Here is a 13,116-nt window from a genome sequence, read left to right on the forward strand (position 1 = left end):
CCTGGTCTAACCTCACTAGGCAAAAAATCTATACTTTACAGTATTCTTCTTAAGTATTTATTTCTCTTCAGTTGAGCAGAAAAGAAGATAGGAAGATCTCAGAGGGAAATCATGAAGTTATGTAGTGTTAGATGGAAAAATGAACTAAAATCAGGAAATGCAGAGAGAAGATATAACTTTGCAATGCAACCTTTTAATTGGAGAGCTGCCTCAGAATTACTGACAAAGAAATTAACACAGAAAAAAGTTACCAAGTGTATCACTCTTACATACAAGCACAAAGGGAAGCTCTTACTAGTTGTATCTCTTTCTCCATCTCTTTGTGCTGCTCAAGGTGAGCCAATGCTGTTTTTTCTAAGGCAGAAGTTACTTGCTCATGTTCTTCACTGATAGCTGTTTCCAACTCATGAATGCATCTGTTTTTTTCCTGGGAAACAGCAGCAACAAAAAGGACTTAATAGAAATACTCAGTTGTATTATTAAATAGTGTTTTGATGATTGAGTTGCTAGATTTCATAAAAGAACAAGACAGAAAATAATGAAGTTATACACAGCATGTTTTGTCTCTAAGGATGTCACACCTATAACATAGTTAGAGAATGCCACTAAATGCAGCTACTACATAGCGACAAGGTGTCTGCCAAGGTGGACAGCTGGCACAGATTATAACAACTGGAACAAGGAACTTCTGACAAAGGCAAAAAGCAATTCTAAGTTCACATCAATAGATGGAATCTTTAAAATACAGGTTTCCATTTCAAAGGACCAAATAAATAGTTTCATTTTCTAGCAACCTTAGACCTCTTCTCAAAACTAAAGAGTTTGTATAACAATACCCGGACAAGAATTACAGTGCTCCAAGTGTTAGATCATCTTCCTCACTTATTACCATTTAGAAGACCTTCATTCACAGGTCTACATACATTTCACTGGAACAAATGGCAATGCTATAATAATAGGACCACATTTTCATTGAACATACCATAACAAGGAACAAGTAACATGTCCATTAATAGCTTACCATGTTCAAAAGCAGGGAAAAAGGGATGTTTTATTTGAAGCAAGATTCAGTTTTAAACTGAAATCTTGCATTGTCTAAAAACTGCACAGATTGTTTAGTAGATCTGAAAGTCTACCCATTTTGAATACATGGAATAATACTGTTTTAACTTAAACTTTAACCTCCATTTATATCTTTTTACGTAAATGTAGTTTCTCACTGAGAACATTTTACCATGAGTTCCTGTTCCAACTCAGTATTTCTTGTTGCAGCAGTGGAGTAAGCAATAGTTTTTTCTTCCAACTGTTTCTCAAGTGCAGAAAGTTGAGAAGATTTCTTTGTTATCTGAAATGAAATATGGCACAAAACAGCATGAAGACAACTGTTTATTCAAGTATTTGTGTATACTTTCTTATTTGTATATACTTTCATCAATTCCTTTTTAGCTACGACTGTTTCCTAGTATTATTAATTATTTATTTATTTGGGGTGTGGGTTTTTTTTGTATGATCTATTAAGCTTTACTACTTACAGAGAAGAATTCAGAATAAATTTATCCGATTAATTATAATTGTCAGTGCCATATGAACGATTTAGCTATTACAGATTTATAACATATATGGCCATTATTAGGAAACATTGCAAATCCCATTATGCTGGAATTCTGTAAACACATTAGCACCAGAATGTAAACATTAGCATTTTAACTTACTCAACCAGAGAAGAGCTAGCTAAAGCTTCATTTCTTTCTTTTGTGACTCTACAGTAATGATGTCAATCTCTGGCAACTGTACTAACATTTAATGAAGAAAAATACAACTGTTTCTTCATCTTAAGATTACACATTAATTCAATCATATGAAAGCAACAAGACTGTGCATATTTTCCATATAACGAATCAAAACAGTAGTGGTAAAGCTCACTAACTACATCAGCTTTAAAAGAAGTTTTCTGACAAGTAACAACTTAAGGCTGCTATCTAAGTTTTTCTGCTTGTTCAGAAGTTTACTTGCAATTTTTCTTAAATAAGCCAGATTTTAAAATTAATATGGCAACTGCAGTTTTTTCATAACTACTGTCTTAATTACCTTTGATTACTGAGCTAATTGAAAAGTGACGTATTTTTTCAGTGCTGCTAAAAAAACTTACTTCTTTCTCTAAGCTACTAGCTTTTGAAGCCTTCTTCAATAGGTCTTCCTGCATGACTTGAAAATGACTGGCTCTCTGAGCCATGCTGGTCTTCAAAGAAGAATTCTCATCATCTGCTTTTGTCAGTTTAGTGCGTAATTCTTCTATCTCTTTCTGGAATCTTTGTCTCTCCTTTTCAAATTGTTTGCTGATAAGTTCCAACTGTTGACATTTTCTCCTCTCTCAAAGTAGAAAAAATAAATGTAAGGTTAATTTACAAACCAGCACTCAAACAAATAATCATACAAACCAAAGAGAAATGTAATTTCATGACAGCACATTCAACTAACACATACAGTATCCAGAAACAAAACTGTTTATTTTTCCCCATAACATAAGTTAAAGCTGTGGCTTGTGAAAACAAACAAAAAAAACCAAATAAACAAAAAAATACCAAGAAACACCCCCAAAATATTGAAGAAAGTGTAATTATATAGGTGCTCTGAAGTAATTTCATGGAGCAGTCCTAATATTAATCGCAGAATCAACTGCAAAAATTCTGCAACAGCAGGATACAGAGAAAAGAATCAGAGAAAATACGGAGACCTCAGCATAGCCTGCATAAAGGAAAAATACGTGGGTTTCTTACAACACAACTCACAGCTTGGATATTGCTGAACAAGTAACTTGACTAGCAAAAGAAAGAAGAATATTGTGCCTGGAGAACATGACAATTTCCAGAATTCCAAGGTGGCAAAATACTCCCTGTTCAACCAAACCATATTTGTCAGCTCACAGAGATATATTAAAAAAAAAAAAACACTATACAAACTATGTAAATCCCACCAAAAAATTCCTGTTCTGTGGATTAATCAGACAGAACTGCACAGCTACTCCTGTAAGCTTACCTTGACTTCTGAGCAATTTGACAGGCTCTGTTTCCAGGTCACATAACGTGCTATTTTCTTGTCCTTTATTATCATTAGAAAGATGCTCAGCTCCAGTACAGACAGTTACATTTGCACAAGGCTTCTGAACTTCTGCTTCTTTCATTGCCAGTTTAATGCTATTATAAAAGAGGAGAAAATTATCTAACATCCTTCATACCTGCTGGTTCTAATACCACCTTATTTTCTGCCTACTCTTGCCATAATTCCATAACCAGAAAGTAATACCTTTGGTCTGCAATCAGAGGTTTATTCAATTCACAAGATTCAGAGAGAGCTTCTTTTGTTGAGGAGCTGGATAGCTGGTGTTTCCAGTGGTGCCATTTAAACTAAAAGTTAAGGGAAAACCAAGTTCAATGCAAAACCGACTATTGCTTCGCAGCACGATTAATTCTTATGCTACACACATAACCTAAACAAATTTTTTTTATACAAAATACATTTTTATACAAAATTACTTTATTCTTTTCAGCAGAGTTCACTTTGGCAATTCCAAAAATCGTACAGAAAGCATATTTTGATTTTGGTTTCATTACACCTACTCACATTTATACTTCAAAATAAAGACATCTGGTGCAACGTGTAATCCTCACCCCATACACCTCTCTAGCCCTTCCTGACTTCCCAAACAGTCCCTCCAGTAACCCCAGTCAGGTCACAACTTTGGGTTTTTTACATGACTCTCCCAATCAGTCAGTTTAATGATAAACTTCAGGCTCATGAGCCAGAGTTCATCCTGGTAAAACAAGTTCATTTGCAGCCAGGGATGGTGTGCCTTCTATTTCACAGCAAAAAAAAAGTTCCTACAAACATCTCTCCTGCTCTGATTTCTCCATTGCTGAGGTTGACACAATATGTCTGCCTTATGGTAAATGTTCCACTGAGAAGAACCTCAGTGGAACATGATAATTAGGTATGTATATTCTCTAAGACATCATCGTGTCTTAGAGATTATACGTACATCTGAAGAATCAATACACAGAACAGGGAAATGGAAAGTGTAATTTTAAATGCTTAATCAATTCCAAAGCACCTATTCCTTGTTCTTGAATGAGAAGACAAAACTATTTCAATTAAGAAAACATGTCATCCACGCATCCTAAAGCAAAGATATTTCAGGCAAATGATTTCTCAAGAACGTCACAGGATTTGCATGCAATGTCAGTGAGAACTGTTTAAGACACCTAATAGGATTTCTAAGGATGTATCAGTTACTGTACCTCTTCAGGTGTACTTAGAGACAACTGGGAAATAATGGTTTCTAGTATGTGGAGCTCTTCCCTTGAATCTTCAATTTCTTGATGGCATAATTTCAAGCGGTTACGCTGCTGTGCAGTAAGTGCTCTCAGCTCTGTGTTTTCACTTATTAGAACATTTTTCTCTTGAAGTACTATTTCTTTTTCATGAAGTTCACTCTCAAGCTCCATGATCTTCTGATCAGATCGAGCCAGCATTGACACCATTTCAGTGTTCTTTGCCTCAAGAGTCTTAATTTCTTCTTTTGTGCTATGATTCTCTTCCTTTAATTGCCTAAAGAAGTATATCCATTTAAAAGGTATAGCTCAACACAGAGGATTTTCATTATTAAAAGTACTAGAAGACGACAACATAACTGTACTGTTTAACTAGTTTCCTTCCTCTCAAAATCTAGGATTAGCTCTATATAACAGACCAAAGAGTTTTCACTGCTGTACTGAGATTTCACTGTTCCTAAGGACCAAGATGCGAACTGCTATCAGCAAACAAAAAGAGGGAATAAATTAGTTCTCATTCTTAAGCAATTTAATAAAGGGTTAAGCACTATCAGGAGAGTCACTGGTAGGAAATAGATCAAGGTGACTTTAACTGTGCTGAAGCCAAGGAAATTTAAGAACAGGATAAAATAACTATGTAATGATACCTAAAATCAGAATGGATGAAGACAATGTACTAAGACTTAGCTAGTCTAGCATTCTGCTACTAACAAGACAGGGAAGGGTCCTATTTTTCCTCTCACCTATCTGACTGTACTGTGAGCCAATTGTACTTTTAGCCCACCACAAATCATTTACATTTTTAGGTACCTCCTGATTTAGCAAACTGAATTAGCTCAAAGGTCTTGATGAGTGCCAAACCCAATGCAAGTTAGTGGCGATAACATAGCAGCCTACAGGAAGATCCCTATCACAGCAGAGAGCTATTAAACAGGCTCAAGCTAGTGGAAGGGTGCTCCCACACTGCCCACCCTTGCCAAAATGGCCTACAGAACAATTGTTAAGACAGAACTGTGAGTGTGGATAGTGCATGTGAATGGGATGCCTGAAACTGTCCAAGAAAGTGTTTGTCCAAACCTAGTAATTCTAAAGACAACCAGCTGATGGGTTTAAGGATTTTGAGAAAATAATTTAGAAATTTGTAAGTATATGCTAACATTTTTTACCTTTTTAGTATTATGATTTGTCTGTTGTATTGCTGATACTAAGCGTTCACTGACGCTGGTCCTGATTTCACTCGAACTACACAAATTGAGCAGCACATTCACAGTGAGAGTTGTAACGTGCAATTTCTTCTCAAATCACTGTACAGAGATTTTTAAAAGCCTTTGCATTACCTCAATTGCTCTTCTAGGATGTCAAGGTCCTTTCTGTAGCTGACACACTTTTCATTCAACTTCTCTTTTTCTTTTTCACAACTAATCAAACGTTTTCCCAAGATTACTTCTTCAGCTTTAACCTTAAAAAGCAATATTTTTTGTTACTGTACAACAATAATCTAAGCTTCTATGGCCAACAGCATTTTCTTACATGAATACTATAAACATTATGCTGTGAGGGTTTTTATTTGTCTTATTTCTTTCTTTCTGGTAAGCCTGTAGATAATTCTGTTGCTCACTGTTGTGAAGAAAAGGAGAGGAACACAAAGTTGGTTTTTTCTGCAATTCGGGAAAAAAGTAATGTTATTTTGGTTTAATATTTTAGGGCATATTTGTGTTTGGCAAAGATTTTTTCCACACTCCACAGGGAAACAAGTCTAATCAAATAAAAGTTCTCTGTAAAAGCCAAGTCTCAGGCCTGGTTTTTTTCTCTTCCCACAAGACCAGAACCAATAACAATTTTGACCACAGGAACTTTGGGAGATTACTTCATTTTCATCTTCTCTCTTCTGTATCTCATGTTTCATTGAACAGCTTATACAGATGGAATCAAAAGAACTCTTTCAAAAGGATCATATACTTTTAAAATGTAAATTTCCCAGCAGGCAAGCAGGAGACAGAAGAAACATCCACGGTATTAGAATACCTCAAAGATGCAGACAATCCAGACTGTGAGAAGATAGTTTAAAACTGAGTAACTGAGGTAATCACCACAAACAGTTGTTTACCCTGTCCCACCTCTCTTAGGACTCTGCCACCAACAAGCAGAAACAACTGACCCACTGGTGAACCTGTTGCTGTTTGCTGCCTAGCTTACTGGAAGAAGCAAAAGCCTAATAGCATGGCAAAAACAAGTGAAGAATGAACTCTTACCTTTTCTAATTTTCCAGTTACTTTCTCTTTATACTTTTTGAAAGCTCTTGTCAGCTCCTCCACACCCAGCAAAGCTTCATTTCTTTGCTGTTCTGCCCTGCAAAGCAGCATACCAATTTTAAAAATCACAAAGTTCAGTCATTATGTAACTCTCCTCCAGATACTAAAAACAACTACTGAAGTAATTGCTCCAGGTAATTTCCGTTCTTCTTCCAACTTTCCAAGCCCTAGATTAAAAACTTTTCACATCAGGCATAAAATAATTTTAAATATAATTTTGACATATTAACGTAAGCAAAATTCCAGTAAAACTAAGAATGTTAAAATTGACTCCTCTTCAAAAAGAGTTTGATTCAAATCATCCACCTGTCCCTGTCAGTAAAAGCCTGTTTTAGGGACTGGATTAGCGTGCGTGATAAGGAAGCAGAAGACAGTAGTGCTCCTTAAAATTCAAACTGTTTAAGGGGAACTGCAAAAGATTTTGATGGATTCATGATGGAATTACAGTAAGAATGACAGGAACTGATCAAAGGACAAATTTGGAGGATATTGGAGAGATGGCATCAATAATAGTAAAGGAAGCTGAGACTGGGATGATACCAGGTGAGCAACTGTTTAAAGGAGAAACCCAGACTTTATTTTGTTTTATTACACTGTGCTCCTGCCCCTTTCTTACTTTCCCCTCTTGTTATTCCCTAGGGAAGTTGGAACAGAAACCTTGTGACAGGTCAGGCATGCAGCCTGTTCAGGTCACCTAATGCAGGCACATAAGAATTACCACTGCTCAATAGCATTTGTTTCTCTTCCACTAAGGGCAGTGCGAGGACAGGACAAGTGCCTCCTCTCAGTACAGCCCACCCTCGGATCACTGTTTCTCTGTCTGAAGACCACTGCCCATTTGGACATGGCAAAACTATTCAGAGTAGGGGATAAAAGATATCAGAATAACAAACAAAACAGTGTAAGTCTAAAGCACATCAGTTTGCTTGGCCAAAGAACAGTAAGTGGTTGTAATCACTGATTAAAAAAAAGCAGCCTGTAATAATTTTTAACACTAACCATAACACTATGTTGCCTTTAAAACCTGGCAGAAGCTTAGTTTTTCTATTTACATCTGCAACTATTAACTAAGTACAGCTAGTTCCAACTTCACATGCTCTGAATGAACAGTGAACATCAATAAAAGCACTTCTTCACCAGTAGCACAGTATTTCCATTTATCTCCATTCCTCCAACAGGAAGGTTAGAGGTAATTTCATGTAGGTAGACAAGCCAAACAAAGGGTTAGCATTCAAAAGGCTGAGGAAATGCTTTGTTAAGGCATTAATTCAGGGGTTTTTTTGTCCCAGGTAATACAGTTAAATGAATTGGTCAGGCAGGAGTCTTGTTATTTATTCCTCTAATTTCTTTAAAATAACATTTTAGAGGGGATAGGATTGTATATGGTAACTTCCAACAGTTAAAAGAAATTGCCTAACCCTCTAGTAGCCACACAACTGCTAGGCTAGAGGAAGCAATGGGAAAGGGAAATAGGGATTGGGATGGAATTACAGCACCCTTTTCAACAGTACCATACAGACAGGTAAGATTAAGGATAACATAAAAATGTTCTCTTGATTAAGTTGTGCTTCTATCACTTTCCTCATATCAACCCCAAAAATATGCAACTCAGAACTGTTGCATACTGAGTTCTGAGCACACACTGTAGTTTCTTGCAAGACAAAATCAAAAGTAATTCAGGAAAAACATATTGTGGACATATTTCAGCTCTCCACTACAGTGTGTCTATTCTGAAAGGGAAAAACAGGTGACAAACTGGTTAGTGGCGTACAACAGCCTGCAACTACCAGCAAACTTCAAGATTTAAACAGTGCCCAGATAGTAAGTATATTCACACAGATTGTCCCCTTTTTTAAAAAACCCCAACATGGAATCATTGAATCACAGAATATCTCAAGTTGATCCATAAGGATCATCAAGTCCAACTCCCTGCTCCTTGCAGGATTACCATTAAGCTCAGCAGTGACCATTAAGAAAAGCTGTGTAATAGCAGAATGAATACCTGGTATTAAATTGCACGAATATCTGGTATTAAACTGTGGAGCTAATTTGCAACTTTTTTGTTATGTATCTCAAAAAATTTGAATATTTTACCTTTATATGTGATTCTGGGGGGGTTTCAAGCCCTCTGAGACACTTCTGAGTGTCGCGGGACACGTACCAACGGTAAGAGGGAATACTTTCCAGTGCTGGTTTTTAATTCTGTATATAACAAACACTTCTTTCTTTAGTATTTCTTTCAACTCCATTTTTGAAGTTTTGAAGACTACCTCATACAAGTAAGAACATCATCCAGATGGTCCTTGAACTCTTGACAGGCACAAAACATAACCACCCTGTCATTAAAAAAACCTATAATACTGTTTGACCTTATGGGATACTTTGCAAAGTTAACATAAATAAACTGAAATTCAGACTGTTGAGAAAATATAACGGAGAATTAGTTCCAATTTAGAACTATGAGCGTATGTTACACCCTGTTGACTTCATCTATCAGATAATCCTTTAGGGAATATAAAGAGTGTTACCATTTGTTTAGCACAGTAAATTTTTTTATGTTACCCTTGCAAATTACCATGTTATTTTCACTTAACTATCAGATGTAGTCTGATAGTGTAGGAAAGGTCTGTCCTTAAAGCAGAGAAATCATTTGATCCCACAAAGTAAACATCTACCAATGGAAATAAACATGCAATATTACTCCGTATTCAATTTATTAAAATTGCTTAGTTACCTCTTTCCTTGCTTGTTTTGTTCAATTAACTCCATTTTCAGGTTTTTATAGTCTTTTTTATATCTCTGCAACATGTTTCCTCTTTCCATTGCTGTTTTCTGGCTTTGATTTAGTTTATCTTCTGCATCTCTATCAAATAAACAAAGCACAATTAAAAGGACAGGAACATTTTTGTAGAGAAACTCACTTTTTATTGCTCTCTTCTGCACATGATGTTTGTAAAGCACTAGTCAAACACCCTGCAAGTCTTAAAACTAGGTTTGGAACATCCGTAGTCTCCAGATTCCCCACGAGTTATGTCTGTGTCTGGGGTGGTGTCCAAAGCTCATCAATAGGCACCAGGTGTCACAACTGCCAAGGATGCAGATGGCTGACTCCGTGTCATGAGATCTGAACACAGAAATCACCATTTTTCTTTCAAAATGAATGACTGGTCAGGATACACTCATGGGAAACAGCACTAAAATGTCAATTAAGTATTTTTACTTCTTTTGTGAAGACAGATGATTGAGATATTAATTATTATATAGCACGAGGTTGTAAGAAACTGACAGCCAGGTATGTCTTCCTGACAGCCTCTGGACACTGTTTACCTTTGTTTGGCCATTTGCCTCGATCAATACTTTCATGAAGAAAGAATCTTTTACTTTATGTGCTGCACAGTCATGTTTGAAAATATGTATGCTTGTTTACAACAGAAGATATGTAGTCATGTAGCATACAATCACTCTAGTCAGTTATAAGGGCACATTCGTGTTTAGCATACATTATAAACTGGTTTCTGTTAACAGCCTTTATTATTTTTTTCCTCCATTTGTTGAGGTACATTCAGTACAAAATAAAACAGCTCCCTCCTCCTAAATTTGGCTCTGAAATGAAAGTTTCAAGCCCTAGATTACAAGACCCACGCAGTACCAGTTATCATGATATCCCAAAGAAGAGACTGGGCTGGCAAGCAGACCACAGTAAAACAATGATTTAGAAGTACACTTATTACCTGAGAATTTTATCTTGAGCTGAAACTTCTGCTTCCAAGTTTACAATCTGTTCTTTCAGCTTTGGAATGCTGACTAAACGTGTACCTAAAGCTGATTCAAGATAAGAAATCTGAAACAGAAACATATTTGGCATTTAATTAACGCTTGTCTGTGTGTATGTGTATATATATATATATACACACACACACATACATCCATCTTCAGATGAGACACAGAAGAATAATCTGCTTATAGAATGATACAGTGCTCTTAACCTTACAGTAGAAGATGCTTGTTCATCTACAGGAACTGACCTTCAGTATTGCAATTAACACCCTTCTAGGTCCCTAGCATCACTGCAGTGTGGTACACTGTCTAGCAGACTCATTTCTTTATATGTTGAGCTTGTCTCTTGATTTTCCTCAAAAGTTTATATTCCACTATTTGTTTATATTCCACTATATACCAGACAGCCAAACATTTTATCTACTTATTTATCTACTTATTTATCTCCAGGGCTGAAAATAGTATTTCTGAAACAAACTGCATTAACCATAGCCATGTTCTATAAGCTGAATACAAGACTATAGTTGTCCTGAAAAAGCAAGTGTCTATTAAATCAGCAATGATTTATTAGATATAATATTTCCTTCTAACCCACCTTCACATTTTCAAAATAATAATATTAATCCAACCTGAAAGGTCAACATTTTTCACTTCCTAGACAAATGACTACTATGCCATTATTGTTCCCATTATTCTCCATGTAGCTCAGACATGTGAATGTACAGTGCTAAAAACATTATTAAGCTATTTTCTTACATAATGTATTCTTCATTCTGTGACTTACTGGCTTTAGATTAAACTTTGGAACACGAATAGGTAGAAGTCATAATATAGTTTGTTTGTTCACGGAGGAATAGGTTTCCAAACTATCCTGTTCCAAAATGAATGCTGAATATTATGAAAAAATAGAATATTAAAGTTTTAATCTATCTAATATTTAGACAGAACAAAAACCCAGCATGTTATGCTTGGAATGACATTCAAAAGTCATGGACACTGGAGCTTTTTGGGAAGTTTGGGGTTTGTTTTTCTTTTTTGATGAAGACACTGAAGATACATACTCTTGTTTTTGACTGCACCAATTCAAAGTTCATTGTTTCCACTCTGTTCATTAGGTAGTGGTTCTGAGAAGTCAAAGACGCATTTAGCTCATGAAGGGCATCCAGCTTCTCCTTAAGATGTTCATTTTCTTCCGTGGTTTTATGAGAAATTGTGGATACTGAGTAAGACTAGACATAACAAAAGGGTTTATATATATTTTTTTATATATATACTTTTTTATATATATACACACACACTTATGCATATGAAAGCAATATACACATCAATGAAAACTCTGCAGAACAAATGTATTTAAATATTATGTTTAAGAGAGCTCAGTTGATTGTCCAAGTGTTCTCTGTTGATACAATTGTCCAATGCTACACTGTACCAACTCCAAGCCCTGAAAGCAAAACAATTATCATAAACATAGTCAAGAACAGAAAACCAAAGTAATAAAAATAAGAAATGAAGTGCAATATTTACTTCAGATTTCCTTTGAAAGTCCTGGCAAGATGTTTTACCAGTATTCTTCTTACAGTTGGAGAAGCCTTGATAGTTGCAGTTAGGCTGAACAAGGTCCTCCAGAGTGAAGTCTACAGCCTCATCCAAGCAGGGGCCATAACGTTCACTTGTATGAGTGCTAAGAGTGAGAGTAAAAACTTGCTACACCATATATTTTCTTTATTATTTTAAATTGCTTATAAAGAGTTTTCAAAAGAAAAGCACAAAAGGAGCTACTTGTGATAATCCATTAAACTGAACAAGACAGATGTGCACCACAAGAGACGGGGTGTTCTCATTCCCAAATGCGCTCATACCTGGAAAGCTCTTCCTCTACGGTTTGTAGGCTCTTTTCAGTTCTCCTCAGCTGATTCCATAATGCCTGCAAATTTGCGAGGTCTTCAGCAGCAGCACTTTCAGAGTAAGTCCACATCGTACAATCCATCGGCGCCGCACGTACAACTGAAATAACATTTAATGTCAAAACATTGTTAAATATATGTGAATACTATTTGCAAAGTTACTTTTAGAGACACCTAAACAAGGCAAGTAGAAAGGAAAAAAAGGATGGAAAAAATACAAGGAAATACTGACTTAATGAATGTCACTGGTGACATTTCACACACCACCTCTCCCCACGCTCACCAGGTATGTGAGTTTGATATGCCCTCAGTGATATGGGTTAGTGGTGGTCTTGGCAGTGCTGGGGTAACGGTTGGACTTGATGATCTTAAAGGTCTTTTCCAACCTGCTTGATTCTAGGATTGTATTCTATATAAATTACTCCGCACAAATTGTCTTTTTTGAGAAAAAATGTTGTTTGTATTCATGAAATACAAGAAGCTTCATGATTTATGAAAACCAGAGAAGCCTACCGTACACTGGCTGTTAAAGATCCCTTGTACAACACACCTCAGTTACTTCAGAAGCACCATGCAGCTGGCGAGGTGCCTGAAAAGGTGACAGCGCATAGAATTACAGACTCGTTCAACAGTTTGGGCTGGAAGGGACCTTCAAAGCTCATCCAGTCCAACCCCCTGCAATGAGCAGGGCCATCAACTAGATCAGGCTGCCAGAACCACATCCAGCCTGGCCTTGGGTGCCTCCAGGGGTGGCACATAGACAAACCTTGCCTCGCCATTCAATAACCGGCG

General features: G+C 36.4%; 1 protein-coding gene across 1 annotated transcript in view; it reads right to left on the reverse strand.

The window, feature by feature from the left end:
• The window catches only part of CCDC18 (coiled-coil domain containing 18), a 26,899-nt gene extending 14,492 nt beyond the window's left edge, over positions 1-12,407 (reverse strand). The window contains exons 1-13 of the mRNA XM_010012841.1: positions 12,280-12,407; positions 11,945-12,089; positions 11,479-11,646; positions 10,372-10,481; positions 9,375-9,503; positions 6,581-6,677; positions 5,666-5,787; positions 4,296-4,605; positions 3,304-3,404; positions 3,023-3,194; positions 2,150-2,368; positions 1,235-1,345; positions 296-427 (exon numbers count right to left, since the gene is read on the reverse strand). Coding sequence (XP_010011143.1) covers positions 296-427; positions 1,235-1,345; positions 2,150-2,368; positions 3,023-3,194; positions 3,304-3,404; positions 4,296-4,605; positions 5,666-5,787; positions 6,581-6,677; positions 9,375-9,503; positions 10,372-10,481; positions 11,479-11,646; positions 11,945-12,089; positions 12,280-12,407 — 1,944 coding nt within the window. The remainder of the gene's footprint in view (positions 1-295; positions 428-1,234; positions 1,346-2,149; positions 2,369-3,022; positions 3,195-3,303; positions 3,405-4,295; positions 4,606-5,665; positions 5,788-6,580; positions 6,678-9,374; positions 9,504-10,371; positions 10,482-11,478; positions 11,647-11,944; positions 12,090-12,279) is intronic.
• Between the last annotated feature and the right edge of the window lie 709 nt (positions 12,408-13,116).

Source organism: Nestor notabilis, unplaced genomic scaffold, assembly GCF_000696875.1.
Source record: "Nestor notabilis isolate BGI_N333 unplaced genomic scaffold, ASM69687v1 scaffold3794, whole genome shotgun sequence".
NCBI classification, from domain to species: Eukaryota; Metazoa; Chordata; class Aves; order Psittaciformes; family Psittacidae; genus Nestor; species Nestor notabilis.